This window comes from Budorcas taxicolor, chromosome X (assembly GCF_023091745.1).
Source record: "Budorcas taxicolor isolate Tak-1 chromosome X, Takin1.1, whole genome shotgun sequence".
NCBI classification, from domain to species: domain Eukaryota; kingdom Metazoa; phylum Chordata; class Mammalia; order Artiodactyla; family Bovidae; genus Budorcas; species Budorcas taxicolor.
Genome location: NC_068935.1, coordinates 93,549,127 through 93,575,075, shown reverse-complemented (window position 1 = coordinate 93,575,075; position 25,949 = coordinate 93,549,127). Strand labels below are relative to the sequence as shown.

General features: G+C 39.0%; 2 protein-coding genes across 2 annotated transcripts in view; both read right to left on the bottom strand.

The window, feature by feature from the left end:
• RRAGB (Ras related GTP binding B) overlaps positions 1-3,131 on the bottom strand; it is a 39,362-nt gene extending 36,231 nt beyond the window's left edge. The window contains exons 1-2 of the mRNA XM_052663605.1: positions 2,528-3,131; positions 1,666-1,699 (exon numbers count right to left, since the gene is read on the bottom strand). Coding sequence (XP_052519565.1) covers positions 1,666-1,699; positions 2,528-2,619 — 126 coding nt within the window. The 5' untranslated portion in view covers positions 2,620-3,131. The remainder of the gene's footprint in view (positions 1-1,665; positions 1,700-2,527) is intronic.
• Positions 1-25,949, bottom strand: part of LOC128070298 (elongation factor 1-alpha 1-like) — a 427,922-nt gene that overhangs the window by 247,148 nt on the left and 154,825 nt on the right. The window lies entirely within an intron of this gene.

Below are 25,949 nucleotides of genomic sequence, written 5' to 3'. Positions count from 1 at the left end.
ACCTTCTTCCAAAAACACAAGAGAAGACTCTACACATGGACATCACCAGATGGTCAAGACCGAAATCAGACTGATTATATTCTTTGCAGCCAAAGATGGAGAAGCTCTATACAGTCAGCAAAAACAAGACTGGGAGCTGACTGTGGCTCAGATCATGAACTCCTTATTGCCAAATTCAGACTTAAATTGAAGAAAGTAGAGAAAACCACTAGACCATTCAGGTATGACCTAAATCAAATCCCTCACGATTATACAGTGGAAGTGAGAAATAGATTTAAGGGAGTAGATCTGATAGATAGAGTGCCTGATGAACTATGAAAAAGAAGTTGAATATTAATACACAATATTTATCCTTGGGTTGGTCAGATCCCCTGGAAGAGAGCACGGCAACCCGCTCCAGTATTCTTTCCTGGAGAATACCATGGAGAGAGGAGCCTGGCCAGCTGCAGTCCATAGAGTCTCACAGAGCTGGACATGACTGAAGCGACTTAGCATCCATACAAACAATATTTATGACAAAATAATTAGTTATAATAGTTTCAGGTGTACAGAACAGTGATTCATTTTTTGCAGAGTATATTCCATTACATGTTATTACAAGATATTGGGTATAATTCCCCATGCCATACAGTAATTATTTGTTGCTTATCTATTTTTATATAGTAGTTTGTATCTGTTACTCTCATACCCCTAAATTGTCCCTCTCTCCTTTGTAACCAGCAGTTTGCTTCTGTTTTTGTCTGTATTTTGTGTATAGATTCATCTGTATGTTTTTAGATTCCATATATAAGTGACATCACATAGCATTTGTCTTTGTTTTATTTGACTGAGCATAATATTCTTTAGGTCCATCCATATTGCTGCAAATGGCAATATTTCATTTTTTTATGGTCTTTGATTTTTAATTTAAGAAATCTTATTTTAATAGCTTGTGAAAGACTTATCAAGGTTAACTGTATTAAGTACTAATTTAAGTGCTCTATCTGCATTTGCTCATTTAAGCTTAGTAACAATCTTATGAGATAGGTAACATTATTATTACCATTTTATAAATGAGGAAGCTGAAAACTTAAAAGGGTCAGAAATTTGCTCCAGAGCTGTGCCCTTATCGATTATCCCTAAACCCCAAGGTTGGGAACATTACCATAAGAGCACAATTCCATTTGGAGAACTCACATGAAACCTTATAGTGGTAATATCTGAGCTGGGTTCAACATAAATGTACAGGCAGAGACATGTGTAGTGCATATGCCTAATTTGCCCAAAATGCAAATTAATCTGTAAACTTGGAGAAAAACACATTCTGCATGGCTGTGATAGGGTTTAAAGGTGTGGCAGATGATTTAGTCAGGAATATAATTTATTTATTTTTAATATAAATTTATTTAGTTTTTTGGAGGCTAATTACTTTAAATATTGTATTGGTTTTTAAAAGGCATTCTATAAGATGAATCTTTTGGATTGTATTCAGTGGGCTTTGGGAAGCTATAAAAAGTTCTTTAGTATGTGAATGGGAGATTTCTATGTTAGAAAAAATTAAATGTGATAGCAAAGAAGGGGACAACAACCGTCAAGAAAAGATGGCAAATGTAACCACAATTATATTTCCTAAACAGTAATTTCTTACCTTTATTTCATGTTTTTGATGTACCTAACACATCTTACCTTTTTCTTCATGGCTGTATTTGGTAGCACCCACCTGCAGATATAAACCAAAAGACAGAGTTTCCATGATCCAGCTGCCTTGGAAATTGGAATGAAAGAATTTTTTTTTTTTTCAATGCAGAGGTGCAAAAGAGCATATTTAGCACAACAGCTAAGTACAGCTGTGTGGCAGACCTTAGTTAAGTAGAGGCCATCAATTTCCTAAATTATAAAACTGTGTTTATTCTCCCTTCTCCCCTAATTACCTGCTGAGGAGATAGCTCCTAGGAAGATGTATTTAGAAATATAAATGAATTAAAATTCAACATTCAGTTTTTTATCACCTTAAAAATTTATCAAAGCAACATGTACAAATGTTTTAATAAATCAAACAATATTGTCATATTTGAATATCTTTTGTCAGTCAGCATATTTTTATAAATCTTTATTCCTTCAGCTGTCCTTCCAAGTCATATCTCACTCATCACAGGCACAAAGTATATAAATTCTCAAATTCAAGTACAAATTGGCACAGAAAGCATTCTCAAGCCACTGATCTCTGCCCAGGAAAAACCAGCTCTCTTTTCAGTCTTCTTATTCTCAACATGATGACGTCAAATCTTCTTTATGGACAATTCAAAACAATCCAGATTGCCTCTTTACACAATCCTCACTCCCCAGAGTGATATCACGCCTGTCCCAACAACCAGGCCTCTTGATAGCTTATCCAATCACCAAAAGCAACCTTACTGGCAAACCGAAGCAATTTATCATAGGGTGGGGTATTCTAATTCACAATACTCCCTTCAGTTAGAACGTCTATGCCCCCCCACCCGCCACCACCACCTCCGCTTCCAGTTTTCAGTTAACACCCTTCACCTACCCAAGCGATCCTTCCGGTTCCCCTATAGGAGGATCCATTCTGGGCCCCAGATTCTCTTTCTCCATCTTTTTTTCAGAGTCAGATTCTTCCATCGTGCAACAAGTCTTTTCCAGTCTCTTCTAAATCCGCAGTACTCTTTTTTTTTTTTTTTTCCTTGTTCACCCCCTCAGCCGCCTGTTCTCGTCGCGTACGGTCCTTAGGCCTGTTCTATTCTCGCCTCCGCCTTTGTCCACTGGGGGGTCCGCTTTCCGCACGGTTACCTTTACCGACTGGAACTTGGCCTCAAGGCACCGCCGAGCCGGCCAGCGCAAAGGCTAAGTGATTCGGTGATGCAAAGGAAGAGATGGAGGATGAGAAGGAAAGAGGGATGCGGGAGGTTCGTCTCAAGTTTGGGCCTCAGGACCCAAGGTCTTGAAACCCAAAGGGGACTTCACTCGCAAAGAGGTGGGGATGAGGAAGGCAGAGGTGGCAGAAAGAGCAGACCCATGCCGTAGGCACCAAGCGATGAATGCCTCAGTAGGCTCCTTGTTCCCAAGTCGAACTGCTCCGGAGAGTCCGCTGGAGGCAGCGGCGACTACGACCTAATAGCCCGCCCTTCAGGAGCGCAGGTAAACCACCGCAGCCACCCTACTGCAGGCCAGGATCACGTGGGCACCTGCCTTAAACCCGGAGCTTGTCACGTGACTGCCGCTTCCCTAGGGGCCAGTGGGCTGAGACGAATACCATAGAGACTGCGCGGAAAAACAGAGTGCCACCCGTTGCCGTCACGTGGCCCAGGCTCTTACAAAACCCAAGCTCCGTTGAGCGCTGCCAGCCTGAAGGGGCTTTCCTTGTGGGCCACCTGGCCCCACCTCCCGCGGAGAATTAAAGGAGCCAGTTGTAATTTTAGTGTCTCAAAGCTAGCTTTTTTTTTTAACTGTAACGTTACCCTTGATGTTTTTCAGTGATGGGAGCCAAACATTTTTTTTCTCCTTGTTTTTTACGTATTTGTGTTTTTATTACTGATATTAACCCATATGTGTGACTGAGCTTGGAACTAATGAGTTAATACATCCAAAGTGCTTACAACTGCTTCTTCCGCATAGTGCTCAATAAAAATAATTATTGCTGGGATCAGGGGTTCATCAGGAAATTTAGGACTTACACATAGTTCTCTGAAAGTAAGGGAATTATATAGGGGCATATCCCAGGTGGCTCTAGTGATAAAGAAGATATCTCTTATGTGCAGGAGACATAAGAGACTGGAGTTCGATTCCTGGGTCAGGAAGATTCCCCTGGAGCAGGACATGGCAGCCCACTCCAGTATTCTTTCCTGGAGAATCCCATGGACAGAGGAGCCTGGTAGGCTGACCAACTAAACACGTACAGATATAGATATATGTAGTATATCTATAATGTAATATATATTATATCTATATATATATATATGTGTGTGTGTGTACATAAATATATATAAGCCACATGTATATATTCCTTAAAAAGGAAGGAAAGAAAGACTGGAGGGAGAGTAGGAAGAACAGAACAAAGGGAAGGAAAACTGTACAGGAACAAGATACTGTTTTGCCCCCAGATGTCTCCATTTAACCTTCTATATGATTCCGTCTTACAACAAATGACTTGCCTCAAGAAAAATTCATTCTATTCGGACCATGATTCTTTAGCTCTGTCATTGTTCAGTTACTCAGTCATGTCCAATTCTTTGGGACAATCCCACCCCTCCATGGGCTGCAGCACCCAGGCTTCCCTGTCCTTCACTGTCTCACGAAGTTTGCTCAAACTCATGTGCATTCAGTCGGTGATGCCACCCAACCACCTCATCCTCTGTTGCCCCCTTTCCTCCTGCCCTCAATGTTTCTCAGCATTAATTCTTAGGCACTCAGTCTTCTCTATGGTCCAACTTTCACATCCATATATGACAACTGGAAATATCATAGCTTTGACTAAAGAGACCTTTGTCAGCAAAGTGATGTTTCTACTTTTTAATATTCTGTCTGGGATTGTCATATATTTTCTTTCAAAGAGCAAGCATCTTTTAATTTCAGGGCTGCAGTCACCATCTGCAGTGATTTTGGAAGATGAAGAAAATAATGTCTGTCACTGTTTCCATTATTTCCCCATCTATTTGCCATGAAGTGATGAGACCAGATGCCATGATCTTAGTTTTTTAAACTTGAGTTTTAAGCCAATTTTTTTCACTCTCCTCTTTCATTTTCATTAAGAGGCTCTTTAGTTCCTCTTTGATTTCTGCCATTAGGGTGGTGTCATCTGCATATCTGAAGTTATTGATATTTCTCCTGGCAAACTTAATGAAGCTTAAGCTTCATCTAGCTGGGCATTTTAAATGATAGTCACTGCATATAAGTTAAATAAGCAGGGAGACAAGATACAACATTGACATATTCCTTTCCCAATTTTTAACCAGTCCGTTGTTTCATGTAAGGTTCTAACTGTTGCTTCTTGTCCTGCATATAGGTTTCTCAGGAGACAGGTAAGGTGGTCTGGTAGTCCCATCTCTTGAAGAATTTTCCACAGATTGTTGTGATCCACACTGTCAGAATGTTAGTGTAGCTGATGAAGCAGAAGTAGATGTTCTTCTGGAATTCCCTGGCTTTTTATGTGATCCAGCAAATGCTGGCAATTTGATCTCTGGTTCCTCTGCCTTTTTAAAATCCCATTTGTACATCTGGAAGTTCTCAGTCCATGCACTATTCAAGCCTAGCTTGAAGGATTTTGAGCATTAATTTGCTAGTGTGTGGGATGAGTGAAGGTGGGTAGTAGTTTGAACATTCTTTGGCATTGCCCATCTTTGGGATTGGAGTGAAAACTGACCTTTTCCGGTCCTGTGGCCACTGCTGAGTTTTCCAAATTTGCTGGCATATTGAGTGCAGCACTTTAGCAACATCATCTTTCAGGATTTGAAATAGCTCAACTGGAATTCCATCACCTCCACTAGCTTTGTTCGTAGTGATGCTTCCTAAGACCCACTTGACTTCACATTCCAGGATGTCTGGTTCTAGGGAGTGATCATACCATCATGGTTATCTGGGTCATTAAGACTTTTTCTGTACAGTTCTTCTGTGTATTCTTGCTACCTCTTCTTAATATCTTCTGCTTCTATTAGACCCATTCTGTTTCTGTCCTTTTTGTGCCCATCTTTGCATGGAATATTCCCTTGTTATCTCTAATTTTCTTGAAGAGATCTCTAGTTTTTCCCATTCTGTTGTTCTCCTCTATTTCTTTGCATTGTTCACTTAAGAAGGTTTTCTTCCTTCTCTTTACTACTCTTTGGAACCCAGATGGGTATATCCTTCCTTTTCTCCCTTGCCTTTCACTTCTCTTCTTATCTCAGCTATTTGTAAGGTCCCTTCAGACAACCAGTTTACCTTTTTGCATTTCTTTTTCTTGGGGATGGTTTCAGCCACCACCTCCTGTACAATGTTATGAACCTCTGTCCATAGTTTTTCAAGCAATCTGTCTATCAGATCTAATCCCTTGCATTTGTTTGACAAGAGATTGACAATCCCTTGACATAATCAAATCATAAGGGATTTAATTCAGGTCATACCTGAATGGCCTAGTGGTTTTCCCTACTATCTTAAATTTAAGTCTGAATTTTTCAATCAGAAGTTCATGATCTGAACCAGTCAGCTCTCTGTCTTGTTTTTGCTGACTGTATAGAGTTTCTCCATTTTTGACTGGAAAGAACATAATCAATCTGACTTTGGTATTGACCATGGGATGTCCATGTGTAGAGTTGTCTCTTATGCTGTTGGAAGAAGGTGTTTGCTATGACCAGTGTGTTCTCTTGGCAAAACTCTGTTAGCCTTTGCCCTGCTTCATTTTGTAGTCTAAGGCCAAACTTGCCTGTTATTTCATGTATCTCTTGACTTCTTACTTTTGCTTTCCAGTCCTCTATGATGAAAAGGAAATCTTTTTTTTTTTTTTTTTTTGGTGTTAGTTCTAGTAGGTCTTGTAGGTCTTCATAAAACCATTCAACTTCAGCCTCTTTGGCATTAGTGGTGGCAGCATAGACTTGGATTACCATGATATTGAAAGGTTTGCCTTGGAAATGAACAGAGATCATTCTGTCCTTTTGGAGATTACATCCAAGTACTGCATTTCAGGCCCTTTTGTTGACTATGAGGGCTGCTCCATTTCTTCTAAAGGATTCTTGCCCACAATGCTAGATATAATGGCCATCTAAATTAAATTCACCTATTCACATCCATTTTCATTCACTGATTCCTAAGATGTTGATGTTCACTCTTGCCATTCCTGTTTCTTCCAGTTTACCTTGATTCATGGACCTAACATTCCAGGTTCCTATGCAATACTGTTCTTTACAGCATCAGACTTTACTTTCACCACCAGACACATTCACATCATTTCTGCTCTGGCTCAGTCTCTTCATTCTTCATGGAGACATTTTATCTTTATCTCTATCACTTGCTAAATCCCCTTCCTACTTCCTACCACCTGCCCTCAAACCAGCTCCTGTTCTAATTTTCCCTGGGTGGTGAAAGACCTTGCATCTCAAACCAGGAAGTCATTTTATTATTTTTCTTCCAATTTTACTGAGATGTAACTGACACAAAGAATTGTATAAGTTAAAGGTGTACAGCATAATGATTTGACTTACATACTTCAAGAAATGGTTATCATAATAAGTTTAGTGAGAATCCCTCACCTCATATAGAGACCAAATTAAAGAAATAGAATTTGTTTTCTTTTGATGAGAACTCAAAATTCACTCCCTTAAGGGTTTCCATGTATGACAGCACTAGTATATTTAGTATGTTACATTACATCCCTAGTACTTACTTGGCATATAACTGGAAGTTTGTACATTTTGACTGACTCCATTCAATTCCTTCTGCTCCTGCCTCCTGCTTCACCTCTGGTAACCAAATATGATCTCTTTTGTTCTGAGTTTGTTTGTTTATTTTTAAAGCACAATTGACCTATAATACTATATTAGTTCCTGTTACATAACATAGTGATTCACTGTTTCTATGCATTTTGAAATGATCTTCATGGGAGTTCCATACAAATCTTTGTATGTCATCATACAAAGATTTTACATATTTATTGACTACATCCTCACACTGTAAATTTCATACCCATGACTCGTGTATTTGCAGCTGGAATTTTGTACTTCTTAATCTCCCTCATCCATCCTTATGTTTCACAGCAATGGATCTCAGGTCCTTGAGAAAGACACTTCTGCACTGTAGGGGATACATATTCACAACTGTAAGCTCTTTTAAGTAAATATTCTGAAGAAAGTAGGTCAGAGGCCTGTCATAAGGTTGGAACAAACAGTAAATTCTCCTTGCTGTGTTGAGATTTCTCAGGCAGGCTAGGTAGGAGGGGGTCAATGGGGACATGGGGGTCATCCTAGAGGTTTGGCAAGTCTCTTGGAACAGGATTTTGCACAGAGTTATGTGCTGAGACTTCCTCAGTTCTCATTAGCCTATTTTCTACAGTCTCCATGTTCCTCCCTATTCTTACTGCTGCTTTTTTTGTTCCAGCTGATATAATATCTGGTCTGGATAATTGCAATAGACTCCTATTTTCCTACAGTTGTAGCTTCAAAGGAGTTTGGAATGGGTGGAATAATGTTCATTAGTCATCTCACCTCTCAAAATGCACTCAATGTTAAATAATATGTCCTTGTTGTATAAAGGTAGCTTTCAATATAGCCTTCAACCCCTAGTACCACCAGGCTTTACCAGTGACACTATGCCCTTAAACCACTCTTTTATAGAAAGCCATTTTCTTCCTGTGGCTAGTCTCTCTTTCCTTCTCCTCCAAACCATCACACTTTAGCCATTTTAACTACCTCTCTAAAGTTCCATGAGGAAAAGTTGAAGAAAGGAAGGAGAAGGGATAAAGAAGACAAGTGGGGAGATGAGAAGAGGGAAGGAAGAGAGGAGAAAGAAAAGGAAAGAGGAGGAATAGAGGTAGGAGGACGGGAGTAGAAGAAAGAGATTTGAAAAAGATTGAGGAACTAAAAGAGATTAAGAGTTGGTTCCTGAGAATAAAGAAGACTGTTAGTACAATGCATTCTTATACAGTCTAGAGGTTAAGATTCTGGTTTTAACCCAAGTATCATTGGCTGCTTATATTCACATTTTCATTAAAGAGTCTTACACAGATAGAAGGTGAGAGTTACTTTTCACTTTTGACAAGTTAATTTTTTAAACTTTTTATGATAGGTTATTTTCCAAAAGTTTTGATTAAGCTCTGCAGAGTTATTCATGCATTCATTCAACAAATACTTATTGAGCAGCCATTCTTGCCAGGAACTGTGTTAGACACTAGAGATACAAACATTCTTTTATTTCAGGTATTGTTGCCTGTCATATGCTCATGTCTAACACGTCAGCTTCACTATACTCATACACAATTATACACATACATACAAACACATCAGCATTCCCTCTGTCCAGATCCTACCCAACAGTTTTAATCATCCATCTTAGCAAGAAGAATATAGAGCCCCTAGGATCCAATTTAGGGAATTTATTCCTTAAATTCATTCTAGTCACCTTATCCTCAACCACACATGGGTCTCCAATTCCCAAAGTGCCCCTCATAACTTCCTTTCCCTTCTCCTCCACCCTTCTCTTCTTCCTGTTCCTGTAGTTCACTGTTACTGCCCAGAGTCCCATGAGCTTATTCCTGTAGCCTGCTGGCAGGTCTTTCTTCCCCATCCCCATTTCTTTGCTTGAAATATCAGGAAATGATCTTCCTGTTAACTTGACATAAGTCTTTAAAGAATGAAAGTCTAATAGACATACTTCTGGTTTCCTGTCCAGCATGTAAAGAGCTCATGAGTTGCTACTCAATACTAGCAACAAATAAGAGGCTGAGAAAACTGATAAAACACCAAGACTTCTTAGATTCATTAAAGACAATGAAGTCACAGTACAAACTGCTTCCATTAAAATTGCAGAGATACATGGATGGATACAGAGAATGATAACTTTCTGGAACCAAAATCCACACATAGCGACCTCTGTGGGAATTATTACCAAGGTAGCAAAACCTGAACTCTAATTGACAATTTGCTAGAGGCTCAGTGTGGACAAGTTTGAAAGATAAAAACTCCAGAGCAGCCTTGTCGTAGTTGGAGCTGTATATTTTCATGAGTTTTATCTCCAGAAGTTCTATCAGGTCCTCAGAGTGAATATCCCCTGGTACTGGCAGTAGGAGAAAAATTGTAATCATTTTGAAATAAATTAGAACTTTCTGTTATTCTTAACAAGGCCATCAGGAGAATCTGTTTTACTAGAGCATAAACTACTGGGTTATGAGTTGGGCTTCTTTGATAGCTCAGTTGGTGAAGAATCTGCTTGCAATGCAGGAGATACTGGTTCAGTTCCTGAGTTGGGAAGATCCACTGGAGAAGGGATAGGCTACCTACTCCAGTATTCCTGAGCTTCCCTGTGGCTCAGCTGGTAGGGAATACGCCTGCAGTATGGGAGACCTGGGTTCTTGCCTATTTCTGTGGGCAAGAATCAATATGCTAGACTTGCCTGACTTAACTCAATATGCTAGCAAATTTGGAAAACTCAGCAGTGGCCACAGGACTGGAAAAAGTCAGTTTTCATTCCAATCCCAAAGAAATGTAATGCCAAAGAATGCTCAAACTACCACACAATTGCACTCATTTCACAAGCTAGTAAAGTAATGCTCAAAATTCTCCAAGCCAGGTTTCAGCAATATGTGAACCATGAAATTCCAGATGTTCAAGCTGATTTTACAAAAGGCAGAAGAACCAGAGGTCAAATTACCAACATCTGCTGGATTATAGAAAAAGCAAGACAGTCCTTGAAAAACATCTATTTCTGCTTTATTGACTATGCCAAAGCCTTTGACTGTGTGGATCATAATCAACTGTGGAAAATTCTGAAAGAGATGGGAATACCAGGCCACCTGACCTGCCTCTTGAGAAATCTGTATGAAGGTCAGGAAGAAACAGTTAGAACTGGACATGGAACAAGCTGGTTCCAAATAGGAAAAGGAGTATGTCAATGCTGTATATTGTCACCCTGCTTATTTAACTTATATGCAGAGTACATCATGCAAAATGATGGGCTGGATGAAGCACAAGCTGGAATGAAGATTGATGGGAGAAATGTCAATGACCTCAGATATGCAGATGACACCACCCTTATGGCAGAAAGTGAAGAGGAACTAAAAAGCCTCTTGATGAAAGTGAAAGAGGAGAGTGAAAAAGTTGGCTTAAAGCTCAACATTCAGAAAACGAAGATGATGGCATCTGGTCCCATCACTTCATGGGAAATAGATGGGGAAACAGTGGAAACAGTGGCTGACTTTATTTTGGGGGGCTCCAAGATCACTGCAGATGGTGACTGCAGCCATGAAATTAAAAGACGCTTACTCCTTGGAAGGAAAGTTAGGACCAACCTAGACAGCATATTAAAAAGCAAAGACATTACTTTGTCAACAAAGGTCCGTCTAGTCAAAGCTATGGTTTTTCCAGTGGTCATGTATAGATGTGAGAGTTGGACTATAAAGAAAGCTGAGTGCCAAAGAATTGATGCTTTTGAACTGTGGTGTTGGAAAAGACCCTTGAGAGTCCCTTGGACTGCAAGGAGATCCAACCAGTTCATTCTAAAGGAGACCAGTCCTGGGTGTTCATTGGAAAGACTGATGTTAAAGCTGGAACTCCAATATTTTGGCCACCTGATGTGAAGAGCTGGCTCATTTGAAAAGACCCTGATGCTGGGAAAAATTGAGGGCGGGAGAAGGGGATGACAGAGGATGAGATGGTTGGATGACACCACCGACTCTATGGATATGAGTTTGAGTAAGCTCTGGGATGAGATGGCTGGATAACATCACGGACTCGATGGATGTGAGTTTGAGTGAACTCTGGGAGATGGTGATGGACAGGGAGACCTGGTGTGCTGCGATTCGTGGGGTCGCAAACAGTTGAACACGACTGAGCAAGTGAACTGAACTGAAGCTCTGGGTTGGACAGGGAGGCCTGGTGTGCTGCAGTTCATGGGGTCACAAAGACTCAGACACAACTGAGAGACTGAACTGAACTGAAGTATAAGTTATAATGCCTTCTTATTTTTACTTTTATTTTTTGTAGCTAAAAATTGGTCAATTTTTTTAAACAGAAAGAGTCCTTAGTTTTATATGCTTTCTATTATTTTTCTGGTATCTGTTTCATTTATGTCTGTTCTGATCTTTATTATTTGCCTCTTTTTGTTTAATTTTAGGCCAGATTTGTTCTTTTTTCTTGAAGTCTAAATTTAGGTTACTTGAAGTATAATTTTAGGTTGCTAAATATCTTTCTTATGCTGTATTATAGCCATTTATCTCTATAAACTCACCTCCAGAGCTGTTTTTCTGTATCCCATAAAATTTGATATGTTTTATTTCCATTTTAATTTATTTCAAAATAACTTTTTATTTTCCTCTTTATTTTTTGACCCATTAGTGGTTCTTAAGTGTGTTTTTTCTGTATTCACATATTTATAGATCTTGCCACTTTCCTTTTGTTTCATATCACTGTGGCCAGAAAAACTCGTTGGTATGATTTTCATCTTCTTCAGTTCTGTTCAGTTTAGTTGCTCAGCCATGTCCAACTCTTTGTGACTCCATGCAGCATGCCAGGCTTCCCTGTCCATCACCAACTCCCAGAGCTTACTCAAACTCATGTCCATAAAGTCGGTGGTGCCATCCAACCATCTCATCCTCTGTCGCCCCCTTCTCCTTCCACCTTTAAACTTTCCCAGCATCAGGGTCTTTTCAAATGAGTCAGCTCTTCACATCAGGTGGCCAAAGTATTAGGGTTTCAGCTTCAAAATCAGTCTTACCAATGAACACCCTGGACTGATCTCCTTCAGGATGGACTGGTTTGACTCCTTGCTGTCCAAGGGACTCTCAAGAGTCTTCTCCATCGCCACAGTTGGACATGACTTAATGACTAAAAAACAATTCTTTTTCAAGTTATTTTCCCATTTAGGTTATTACAGAATATTAAGCAGCATTCCCTGTGTTATCTATTTCAAATATAGCAGTGTGTATATGTTAATCCCAAACTCTCAATCTATCTCTCCCTCCCATCCTTCCCCTTAGTAACCATTAGTCCATTCTCTAGTCTGTGAGTCTCTTTCTGTTTTGTAAATAACTTCATTCAAACATTCAGGGAAGAGTTCACACCTTTCCTTCTGAAATTATCATGCAAAAATGCAGAGGAATACTCCCAAACTTATTCTATGAGGCCACCATCATCTTCATACCAAAACCAGAGAGATAAAAGAAAATCACATGCCAATATAACTGGTAAACATAGACACAAAAATCCTCAACAAAATACTAGCAATCCAAATTCAACAATACATTAAAAGGGTCAAACACCATGATAAAGTGGGATTTATCCTAGTGATGCAAGGATTTTTCAGTATCCTCAAATCAGTGTAATACACACCAACAATTTGAAGAATAAAAAACCATATGATTGTCTCACTGTATGATGGGAAAAAAAAGCTTTTGACGAAATTCAACATCTATTTATGAGAGAAACTCTCCAGAAAGTGAGCATAGAGGCAACATACCTCAACATAATAATATGACAAACCTACAGTTAAGCTCATTCTCAATGGTGAGAAGCTGAAACCATTACCTCTAAGACCAGGAACAAGACAAAGATATCCACTCTCATCACTATTATTCAACATAGTTTTGGAAGACCTAGCCATGGCAATCAGAGAAGAAAAAGAAATAAAGGAATCCAAACTGGAAAAGAAGAAGTAAAACTGTTTGCAGATGACATAATACTATACATAGAAAATCCTACAAGATGCTACCAGAAAACTACTAGAGTTCATCAGTGAATTTGGTCAGGTTGTAAGATACAAAAAAAAAAAAAAAGAATACACAGAAATTGGTTGCATTTCTAGACAATAATAATGAAAGATCAGAAATAGAAACTTAAAAACGCAACTCCATTTATCATTGTATCAAAAAGAATACAGAATTTCCTGGCAGCACAGTGGTGAAAGGGTAACAGGCAGGTAGGCCAGGGGTCTCCAAACGGAGGAAATAGGCTGCAAGTGTCAGACATTTTTATCTCTCTTAAGCGGCAGGAGGAAACAAACTAGTGATTTTTTTTTTCTTCTCTATACAAATTTAAAAGGAGGTTTCTCTTAAAACGCTGTGTTGCCATAATGACACCTGGTTTCACCTGAAGTTAACTATTCTCAAACCTGGAGTTAACCAATGCATTTTTCTTATTTAATGTTTGTCTTAAGCTATGTTAATGTACTATGCATTTACCCCAAACTCCTGTCTTCAAGTTAGTTCTGCTTAATGGCTCAGAACCTACTTGACAAACCAGTATGTTATACTCAGATATTGTTCCCCTAATCTATGTAAATGAAACTATTTGTATGGTAAACTACCCCTCTACAAGATTCAAGTCAATCATTTTACGGCCAGGGATGAATCCTCTGGTGCCAAGATTATCCCAAAATGTATCTCATGGATGAGGGGCCTGGCGCCATTCTGAGTTTTAAGACATTCCTTTCTTCCATTAACAGACTGCTAGTGACTATATAACATCCAGCTGTAGACTAGCAGGGGGGTATTCTTTCTGTCCCTATCAGGAGCCATGTTAGGCATTACTGACAAAATGGAGGCATGGCCCCAGACCCCTCTCCTCATTCTGCAGGCACGGCCCCAGGATGAAGGAGTTAGGCCTTGTAATTCTGACTTGTCTTTTCCTCTCATTGGCTGAGTTGACTGAAAAGGAATATTAAGCTGTTTATTGTGCTTGAGAAAAGCATGAGAAAGCACAAAGCCTTCTACAGTTGTGCCCAGAAAATAATCTAGAAAATAACCATTGACATTTGCTCAAGGATCTTTAAAAAGAATGTCTCAGGATGGGCAGGTAGGCTGCAGCTTGAGGCCATGGGAAGGATTATTATCTGAGACTTGTTTGTGAGGAGAATGCTTATGGCAAAAGAAGTTTGCTGAGTTTAAGTTTGAGGGTTAATTAAGAATAGCTGGAATCAAGATTGTTGGGAGAAATATCAATAACCTCAGATATGCAGATGACACCACCCTTATGGCAGAAAGTGAAGAGGAACTAAAAAGCCTCTTGATGAAAGTGAAAGAGGAGAGTGAAAAAGTTGGCTTAAAGCTCAACTCTCAGAAAACGAAGATCATGGCATCTGGGCCCATCACTCCATGGGAAATAGATGGGGAAACAGTGGAAACAGTGTCAGACTTTATTTTTGGGGGCTCCAAAATCACGGCAGATGGTGACTGCAGCCATGAAATTAAAAGACGCTTGCTCCTTGGAAGGAAAGCTATGATCAACCTTTAGCATATTCAAAAGCAGAGACATTACTTTGCCGACTAAGGTCCATCTAGTCAAGGCTATGGTTTTTCCTGTGGTCATGTATGGATGTGAGAGTTGGACTGTGAAGAAAGCTGAGCACCAAAGAATTGATGCTTTTGAACTGTGGTGTTGGAGAAGACTCTTGAGAGTCCCTTGGACTGCAAGGAGATCCAACCAGTCCATTCTGAAGGAGATCAGCCCTGGGATTTCTTTGGAAGGAATGATGCTAAAGCTGAAACTCCAGTACTCTGGCCACCTCATGCGAAGAGTTGACTCATTGGAAAAGACTCTAATGCTGGGAGGGATTGGGGGCAGGAGGAGAAGGGGACAACAGAGGATGAGATGGCTGGATGGCATCACTGACTCGATGGACGTGAATCTGCATGAACTCCGGGAGTTGGTGATGGACAGGGAGGCCTGGTGTGCTGCGATTCATGGGGTTGCAATGAGTAGGACACGACTGAGTGACTGAACTGAACTGACTAAAGAATAGCTAGAAGCCTTTTTAGGAGATAATGATCTTAAAATGCTAGGGGCAAACAGGATCTAGAAAGATAAGAAATAAACTGAGGAATGTGGCATGAGTTACAATGTAATCACAAGTTAAGTATAGGACACATAAGAGAAAGAAGAGAATAAATTGTTGCCGACTAAGGTCCGTCTAGTCAAGGCTATGGTTTTTCCTGTGGTCATGTATGGATATGAGAGTTGGACTGTGAAGAAGGCTGAGCACCAAAGAATTGATGCTTTTGAACTGTGGTGTTGGAGAAGACTCTTGAGAGTCCCTTGGACTGCAAGGAAATCCAACCAGTCCATTCTGAAGGAGATCAGCCCTGGGATTTCTTTGGAAGGAATGATGCTAAAGCTAAAGCTCCAGTACTTTGGCCACCTCATGCGAAGAGTTGACTCATTGGAAAAGACTGTGATGCTGGGAGGGATTGGAGGCAGGAGGAGAAGCAGACGACCGAGGATGAGATGGCTGGATGGCATCACGGACTCGATGGACATGAGTCTGAATGAACTCCAGGAGATAGTGATGGACACGTAGGCCTGGCTTGCTGCGATTCATGGGTTTGCAAAGAGTCTGACACGACTGAGTGACTGAACTGAACTGAACTGAACTGAAGCTGATTTTGAGAGAATCAGCTGAAGCAGGAACTCTGTTTGTAGGGCAACAATGATAAATCTGGGTGGGGGAAACTGGGAGTGTCAAACCTCTGATGTAATGCTTTTGTCAAAGTATAAAAGAGAACCTGTTTGGCCACCTCGTGAGAAGAGTTGACTCATTGGAAAAGAGTCTGATGCTGGGAGGGATTGGGGGCAGAAGGAGTTGGGGACGACCGAGGATGAGATGGCTGGATGGCATCATGGACTCGATGGACGTGAGTCTGAGTGAACTCCGGGAGATGGTGATGGACAGGGAGGCCTGGCATGCTGCAATACATGGGGTCGCAAAGAGTCGGACACGACTGAGCGACTGAACTGAACTGAAGCTTGAAATAAAGATGTAGTCCCGTACTTCGAGTCAGAGGCTACATCATCACCCGTTGATGTAGTCCCGTACTTTGAGTCAGAGGCTACATCATTGTCCACCAATGTAGCTCTGTACTATGAGTCAGAAGTTACATCATCGCTGACACCGTCCATCTTTTCAGGTTGAATCCCTGGCTGCTGGAGCTGGACTCCAGCATGCCCCCTTCTGATGTGGATGTCAGAAGCTTTCTCTATCTCCTTTATACATTAATAAAACTTTATTACACAAAAGCTCTGAGCAATCAAGCCTCTTCTCTAGCCCTGAATTGAATTCTTCTCCTCCAGAGGCGAAGAATCCTGGTGTCTTTTCATTCAGGAACAACCTTTCGGTGGTTAAGACTCTGTACTTCACTGGGTTCGATCCCTAGTGGGGGAACTAAGATCTCACAAGACACGTGGCAATAAAAAAAAAAAAAACAACACCTAGGAATATACCTACCTACAGAGACAAAAGATATGTATTACAAAATCTATAGACACCATTGAAAGAGATTGAAGATGACACAAACAACTGGAAAGATATACTATTTTCTTGAATAAAAGGAATTAATATTGCTAAAATGACCATACTGGCCAAGGCAATCTGCAGATTCAATGTGCTTGATATAAATGCTTTCAAATTTCCAATGGCATTTTTCACAGAACTAGAACAAAAGAAATCTTACAATTTGTATGGAGATATAAAAGACCCTGAATAGCCAAATCAGTCTGGAGAAAGAAAAACAGGGCTGGAGGAATCAGACTCCCTGACTTCAGATTATACTACAAAGTTGCAGTCAGTCAAAATATTATTGTACTGGCACAAAAACAGATGTATAGGTCAATGGAACAGGATCAAAAACCTAGAAATGAACCCATTCACCTATGATCAATTAATCTACAACAAAAGAGGCAAGACTACGCAATAGAGGAAAGACAGTGTGTTTAGTAAATGGTGCTTGGAAAACTGGACAACTACATATAAAAAAATGAAATTAGAACATCCTTTAACAGCATACACAAAAATAAACTCAGAGTGAATCAAACACCTAAATGTAAGACCAGATACTGTAAGACTCTTAGAGGAAAGCAGGCAGAACACTCTTTGACATAAATCACAGCAATATCTTTTCTGAGCCATCTCCTAGAGTAATGGACATTTTTTTTTCAAAATGGGACTTAATTAAACTCAAAGCTGTTGCACATCAAAGGATAATAATAATACTTTATTAGTTACTTTATTAGTTACTAATACTTTATTAGTTTTATAAAGTAATAATAAAAAAACAAAAATTCAACCTACAGAAGGGCAGAAAATATTTGCAAAGGATATGGCCAACAAGGAATTAGTCTCTAAAATTTACAAGCAGTTCCTGTAGCTCAATATCAAAAGAACAAACAACTCAATCAAAAAATGGGCAGAAGATCTAAATAGACATTTTTTCAAAGAAAACATGCAGATGGGCAGAAGGTACATGAAAAGATGTTCAACATCACTAATTATTAGAGAAGTGTAAATCAAAACTACAATATCACCTCACACCGGCCACAATGGCCATCATCAAAAAGTCTGCAAACAATAAGTGTTGGATAGAATGTGGAGAAAAAAGAACATTCTGTTTATGAGAATGTAAATTGGTACAGCCACAGTGAAGAACAGTATGGAGGTTCCTTAATAAACAAAGAACTACCATATGATTCAACAACCCCACCCTGGCATATATCCAGAGAAAAACATGGCTCAAAAGGATGCATCTACCTCAGTGTTCATTGCAGTGCTGTTTACAATAGCCAGACATAGAAGCAATCTAAATGTTCTTTGAAGGTGAATGGATAAAGAGTGGTACATATATGCAATGGAATATTATTCAGCCATTAAAAAGAATGAACTAATGCCATTTGTGGCAACATGGATGGACCCAGAGATTATCATACTAAGTGAAGTAAGTCAGACAGAGAATGACAAATATCATATGATATCACTTATATGCAAGGTCTAAAGCCATTTTTGAAAACTTCGTTTCCAACAATTCAATTAGTTGGCAATTATAAGCCTTTCTTTTCCTGTCAGAAGATAATGCTAGAGCTCAAGTTATTTGTTTCTCTTACTGGAGCTGAAAGTGAAAGTGTTAGTCACTCAATTGTGTTTGACTCTGTGCATGGAATTCTCCAGGCAAGAATACTGGAGTGGTTTGCCATTCCCTTCTCCAGGAGCTGAGCTGACTTGTTGCTAAATTTGCTGAGTGTGTACATATATGCTTGCAGGGGAAGAAAAACACTGGCAACGGGGTGGATAAGGTGTGTGCTTAGATCTTTGGGCTTTGAGTGTGCCCAGAGCTCAGCAGGGCAATTTTCATGTGGGTGAGTTCCAGAGGTCAGTGTGCAGACCTCTTTCTGGAATAATGGGTAGACAGCAGGCCATATGTTAACTTAGTTTTCTTTGCCTTTTTCCCTTTTTTCCCCTCCCTAGAGTCAAGGAGGTCCCTCCGAAGAAATCCAGGTTTTACTGAAGAGCAATGGGACCCTCCAGTTTAAATCCCTGTGGCCAGGCAGACTTTCACTGAGCTGTTTCACTTTCCACCTCTTCTACTAGAATAATCACTGCCACACTAGTGATGCTGCTGCTGCAACTTCATTGGCTCCACAGTCTCTTCCAAGGTCCAATTAATTCATATTTGGATGCAAGGAGGAATGGATCCCTCTTGTGTTCTACTTTGTAGAGCAGAAATGCCTTTATTTGGTTATAAATGTCCAATTAGTTGTAAATAAAAGGGGAGGGAAAAGGAACAACTCATGATGACATAAGCAATCTGGGGAAGGTCTTTTTTGCATTGTGGTAATAAGGCATTTTATTAGCATCTTCAACTTTATATATCTAATTCCTTCTCCAAGTTTGGAAAATTTTCAGCTATTTCTTTAAACACACTCTCTGCTCCTTTCTCCTTTTCTTCTCTTTCCAGTAAGCCAATGATTTGTATATATATTTTTTCTCATCATATCTGATAAGTCTTGTCAGGCTTCTTCATTTTTAAAAAATCTTAGTTTTCTCTCCTCATCTGAATCATTTCTAAATTCCTATCCTCCAAGTAGCTAATTCTTTCTTCAATCTTATCTGCCCTATTTCCTAAGCTCTCTCAGGCATATTTTATTTCATTCATTGAGTTCTACAGTTCTACAATTTTTCTGGTTCTTTTAAACAATTTCAATGTTTTTTGGTAAAGAACTTTTTCTGTTCATTAATTTTATTTCTAAGTTTTTAAAAGTACCTTTCTGGGTTTTTATTTAGATTGTTGGATCCTTTCACAACAGGTTTTATGAATTTTTTCAAGTAGATTGCAATATTCCATATCTTTTTTTTTATAGTACATCTTTTTTTTTTTAAACTTTACTTTACTTTACAATACTGTATTGGTTTTGCCATACATCAACATGAATCTGCCACGGGTGTACATGAGTTCCCAATCCTGAACCCCCCTCCCATCTCCTTCCCTATACCATCTCTCTGGGTCATCCCAGTGCACCAGCCCCAAGCATCCTGTATCCTGCATTGAACTAGACTGGCGATTTATTTCTTACATGCTATTATACATGTTTCAATGCTATTCCCCCAAATCATCCCACCTCTCCCTCTCCCACAGAGTCCAAAAGTCTGTTTTATACATCTGTGTCTCTTTTGCTGTCTCACATACAGGATTATCATTACCGTCTTTCTAAATTCCATATATATCTTCTTATACTGTTGGTGGGAATGCAAACTAGTACAGCCACTATGGAGAACAGTGTGGAGATTCCTTAAAAAACTGGAAATAGAACTGCCTTATGACCCAGCAATCCCGCTGCTGGGCATACACACCGAGGAAACCAGAACTGAAAGAGACACATGTACCCCAATGTTCATCACAGCACTGTTTATAATAGCCAGGACATGGGAGCAACCTAGATGTCCATCAGCAGATGAATGGATAAGAAAGCTGTGGTACATATACACAATAGAGTATTACTCAGCCATTAAAAAGAATCCATTTGAATCAGTTCTAATGAGGTGGATGAAACTGGAGCCTATTATACAGAGTGAAGTAAGCCAGAAAGAAAAACACCAATACAGTATACTAACACATATATATGGAATTTAGAAAGATGGTAACAATAACCCTGTATGCAAGACAGGAAAAAAGAGACACAGATGTATAGAACAGTCTTTTGGACTCTATGTGAGAGGGAGAGGGTCGGATGATTTGGGAGAATGGCATTGAAACATGTATAATATCATGTAAGAAATGAATCGCCAGTCTAGGTTTGATGCAGGATACAGGATGCTTGGGGCTGGTGCACTGGGATGACCCAGAGAGATGGTATGGGGAGGGAAGTGGGAAGGGGGCTCAGGATTGGGAACTCATGTACACCCGTGGCAGATTCATGTTGATGTATGGCAAAACCAATACAGTATTGTAAAGTAAAATAAAGTAAAAAAAAAAAAAAAAAAGGTACTCATCATCACTCATTATTAGAGAAATGCAAATCAAATCTACAATGAGATATCACCTCACACTGTCAGAATGACCATCATCAAAAAGTCTACAAACAATAAATGTTGGAGAAGTTGTGGAGAAAAGAGAATGCTTTTGCATTGTTGGTGGGAATGTAAATTGATGCAGCCACTATGGAAGACAGTATGGAGATTCCTTAAGAAACTAGGAATAAAACCACCATATGATCCAGCAATCCCACTCTTAGGCATATATCCTGAGGAAACCAAAACTGAAAAATGCACATGTATCCCATTGTTCATTTCAGCACTCTTTACAATAGCTAGAACATGGAAGGAACCTAGAGGTCCATTGACAGATAAGTGGATAAAGAAGTTGTGTTACATATACAGAATGCAATGTTACTCAGCCATATAAAGGATCACATTTGAATCAGTTCTAATGAGGTGGATGGATTAGACTCTACTACACAGAGTGAAGTAAGTCAGAAAGAGAAAGATATATGCCATATTCTAACACATATATATGGAATCTAGAACAATGGTACTAAAGATTTTATTTACAGGGCAGCAATGGGGAAACAGACATAGAGAATAAACTTATGGACATGAGGAGAGGGGAGGAGATGGTGAGATGGAAAAAAAAAATGTGCTTCCCAGAGTCATGCCAACAATGTTAAACACCCCAAATTTCGAGTTATAGGTGTCCCAGAAGACGATGAAAAGAAAGAGCATGAGAAAAACTTGACGAAATAATAGCTGAAAACTTCCCTAATATGGGGATAGAAATAGCCACCCAAGTCCAAGAAACCCAGAGAGTCCCAAACAGGATAAACCCAAGGGGAAACACCCCAAGACACATATTAATCAAATTAACAAAGATCAGACACAATGAACAAATATTAAAGGCAGCAAGGGAAAAGTAACAAATATCACACAAGGGGATCCCCATAAGGATAAAGCTAATCTTTCAAAAGAAACTCTTTAGGCAAGAAGGGAATGGCAGGACATACTTAAAGTGATGAAAGAGAAAAACCTAAAACCAAGATTACTCTACCCAGCAAGGATCTCATTCAGATACTAAGAAGAAATCAAAACCTTTACAGACAAGCAAAAGCTGAGAGATTCAGCACCACCAAACCAGATTTTCAACAAATGCTAAATGATTTTCTCTATACAGGAAACACAGTAAAGGCTTATAAAGATGAACCCAAAACAACAAAGTAAATGGTAATGGGATCATACTTATCAATAATTACCTTAAATGTAAATGGGTTAAATGTTCCAACCAAAAGACAGAGACTGGCTGAATGGATACAAAAACAAGACCCCTATACATGCTATCTACAAGAGACCCACCTCAAACCTATGGACATATACAGATGAAAGTGAAGGGCTGGAAACAGATATTTCATGCAAATGGGAACCAAAAGAAAGCAGTAGTAGCAAAACTCATATCAGATAAAATAGACTTTGAAATAAAAACCATGATAAGAGACAAAGATGGACACTACATAATGATCAAAGGATCAATCCAAGAAGAAGATATAACAATTATAAATATATATGCACCCAACATTGGAGCACCTCAATACATAAGGCAAATGCTAACAAGTATGAAAGGGAAAATTATCAGTAACACAATAATAGTGGGGGACTTTAATACCCCACTCACAACTATGGATAAACCAACCATGCAGAAAATTAGCAAAGAAACACAAGCTCTAAATGATACAATGGACCAGTTAGACCTAACTGATATCTACAGTGCATTTTGCCCTGAAACAATGGAATTCACTCTTTCCTCAAGTGCACCCAGAACATTCTCCAGGACAAATCACATCCCGGGTTGTAAAACTAGCCTTGGTAAATTTTTAAAAATTGAAATCATTTCAAGTCTCTTTTCTGATCACAATGCAGTAAGATTAGATGTCAAGTACAGGAATAAAAACTACTAAAAATGAATTGCTTCTGATTAACCAACAGATCAAGGAGAAAATCAAAATATGCTTAGAAACAAATGAAAATGAAAACACGACAACCCAAAACCTATGGGATTCAGTAAAAGCCTTGCTAAGAGGGAGATTCATAGCAATACAAGCCTACATCAAGAAACAAGAGAAACATCAAATGAACAACCTAACATTGTACTTAAAGAAACTAGAAAATGAAGAAAAGAAGGACCCCAAAGTTAGTAGAAGGGAAGAAATCATAAAAATCACAGCAGAAATAAATGAAAAAGAGACAAGGGAGACTATAGCAAAAATCAACAAACGTAAAAGCTGGCTCTTTGAGAAGATAAATAAAATAGACAAACCATTAGCCAGGCTTATCTAGAGAAAAGGGAAGGAGAATCAAATCGATAAAATTAGAAATGAAAATGGAGAAATCATAACAGAAAACACAGTAGTACAAAAGATTATAAGAGACTACTATGAGTAATTATATGCCAATAAAATGGACAACATGGAAGAAATGGACGAATTCTTAGAAAAGTATAACCTTTCAGTGCTGAACTGGAAATAGATAGAATATCTTAACAGGCCATCACAAGCAAGGAAATTGAAGCTGTAATAAAAAATCTTCCAACAAACAAAAGCTCAGGACCAGATGGCTTTAGGTGAATTTACCAAAAATTCAGAGAAGAGATAGCACCTGTCCTACTCATACTCTTCTAGAAATTTGCAGAGGAAAGTAAACTTCCAAATTCATTCTATGTGGCCACCATCACCCTAATACCAAAACCAGACAAAGACCACACAAGAAAAGAAAACTACAGGCCAATATCACTGATGAATATAGATGCAAAAATCCTCAACAAAATTCTAGCAAACAGAATCCAACAACACATTAAAAAGATCATACATCATGACCAAGTGGGCTTTATCCCAAGGATGCATGGATTCTTCAATATTCACAAATCAATCAATGTGATACATCATATAAACAAATTGAAAGATAAAAACCACATGACTATATAAATAGGTGCAGAGAAGGCCTTTGAGAAAATTCAACACACATTTATTATCAAAACTCTCCAGAAAGCAGGCATAAAAGGAACATACTTCAACATAATAAGAGCCATATATCACAAATTCACAGCAAACATTATCCTAAATGGCAAAAAATTGAAAGCATTTCCTCTAAAATCAGGAACAAGACAAGGGTGCCCACCCTCACTACCATTATTCAACATCATTTTAATCAGAGAAGAAAAATAAAAAGAATCCAGATTGGAAAAGAAGAAGTAATATTCTCCCTGTTTGCATATGATGTGATCCTCTACATAGAAAACCTTAAAGACACCACCAGAAAATTACTAGAGCTAATCAATGAATATCATAAACTTGCAGGATATAAAATTAACACACAGAAATCCCTTGCATTCACATACACAAACAATGAGAAAACAGAAAGAGAAATTAAGGAAATAATTCCATTCATTATTGCAATGAAAAGAATAAAATACTTAGGAATAAATTTACCTAAAGAAATAAATAACGCTCAAAATTTTCCAAGCCAGGTTTCAATAGTATGTGAACCAAGGAATTCCAGATGTTCAAGCTAAATTTAGAGAAGGCAGAGGAACCAGAGATCAAATTGCCAACATCTGTTGGATCACTGAAAATGCAAGAGAGTTCCAGAAAAACATATACTTCTGTTTTACTGACTACACCAAAGCCTTTGACTGTGTGGATCACAACAAGCTGTGGAAAATTCTTAGAGACGGGAATACCAGAACACCTTACCTGCCTCCTCAGAAATCTGTATGCAGGTCAAGAAACAACAGTTAGAAACGGACATGGAACAACAGACTGGTTCCAAATTGGGAAAGGAGTATATCAAGGCTGAGTATTGTCACCCTGCTTATTTAACTTATATGTAGAGTACACCATGAGAAATGCTGCACTAGATGAAGCACAAGCTGGAATTAAGATTGCTGGGAGAAATATCAATAACCTCATATATGCAGATGACACCACCTTTATGGCAGAAAGTGAAGAAGAACTAAAGAGCCTCTTGATGAAAGTGAAAGAGGAAAGTGAAAAAGCTGGCTTAAAACTCAACATTCAAAAAACTAAGATAATAGTATCCAGTCCCATCACTTCATGACAGATAGATGGGTAAACAATGCAAACAGTGAGAAACTTTATTTTCTCAGGCTCCAAAATCACTGAAGATGCTGACTGTAACCATGAAATTGGAACATGTGTATACCTGTGGCAGATTCATGTTGATGTATGGCAAAACCAATACAATATCGTAAAGTAATTAACCTTCAATTAAAATAAATAAATTTATATTTTTAAAAAAGTCATTTGCTCCTTGGAAGAAAAACTATGACCAACCTAGACAGCATATTAAAAAGCAGAGACATTACTTTGCCAACAAAATCTGTCCAGTCAAAACTATGTTTTTTCCAGAGTCATGTATGGATGTGAGAGTTACACCATGAAGATAGCTGAGCACTGAAGAATTGATACTTTCGAAATGTGGTGTTGGAGAAGTCTCTTGAGATTCCCTTAGACTGCAAGGAGATCCAACCTATCCATCCTAAAGGAAATCAGTCCTGAATATTCATTGGAAGGACTGATGCTAAAGCTGAAACTCCAATACTTGGGCCACTTCATGCGAAGAAATGACTAATTTGTAAAGACCCTGTTGCTGAGATAGGTTGAACTCAGGAAGATAAAGGGATGACAGAAGATGATATGGTTGGATGGCCCTGAGATAGATTGAAGTCAAGAAGATAAGGGGATGACAGAGGATGAGATGGTTGGATGGCATCACCAACTCAATGGAAGTGAATTTGAGCATTGTCCATAAGTTGGTCATGGACAGGGAGGCCTGGTGTGCTTCAGTCCAAGGGATCGCAAAGAGTCAGACACAACTGAGCGACTGAACTGAAAATGAATACATAGATTTCATTAGATAGTAATGATATCTTTACAATATTATGTCTTCCAGTCCATGAATGTGCGATGTTATAGAAGTAAGTCGGATGTACTGGTGCCGTCTTTAATGTCTTTGAACAG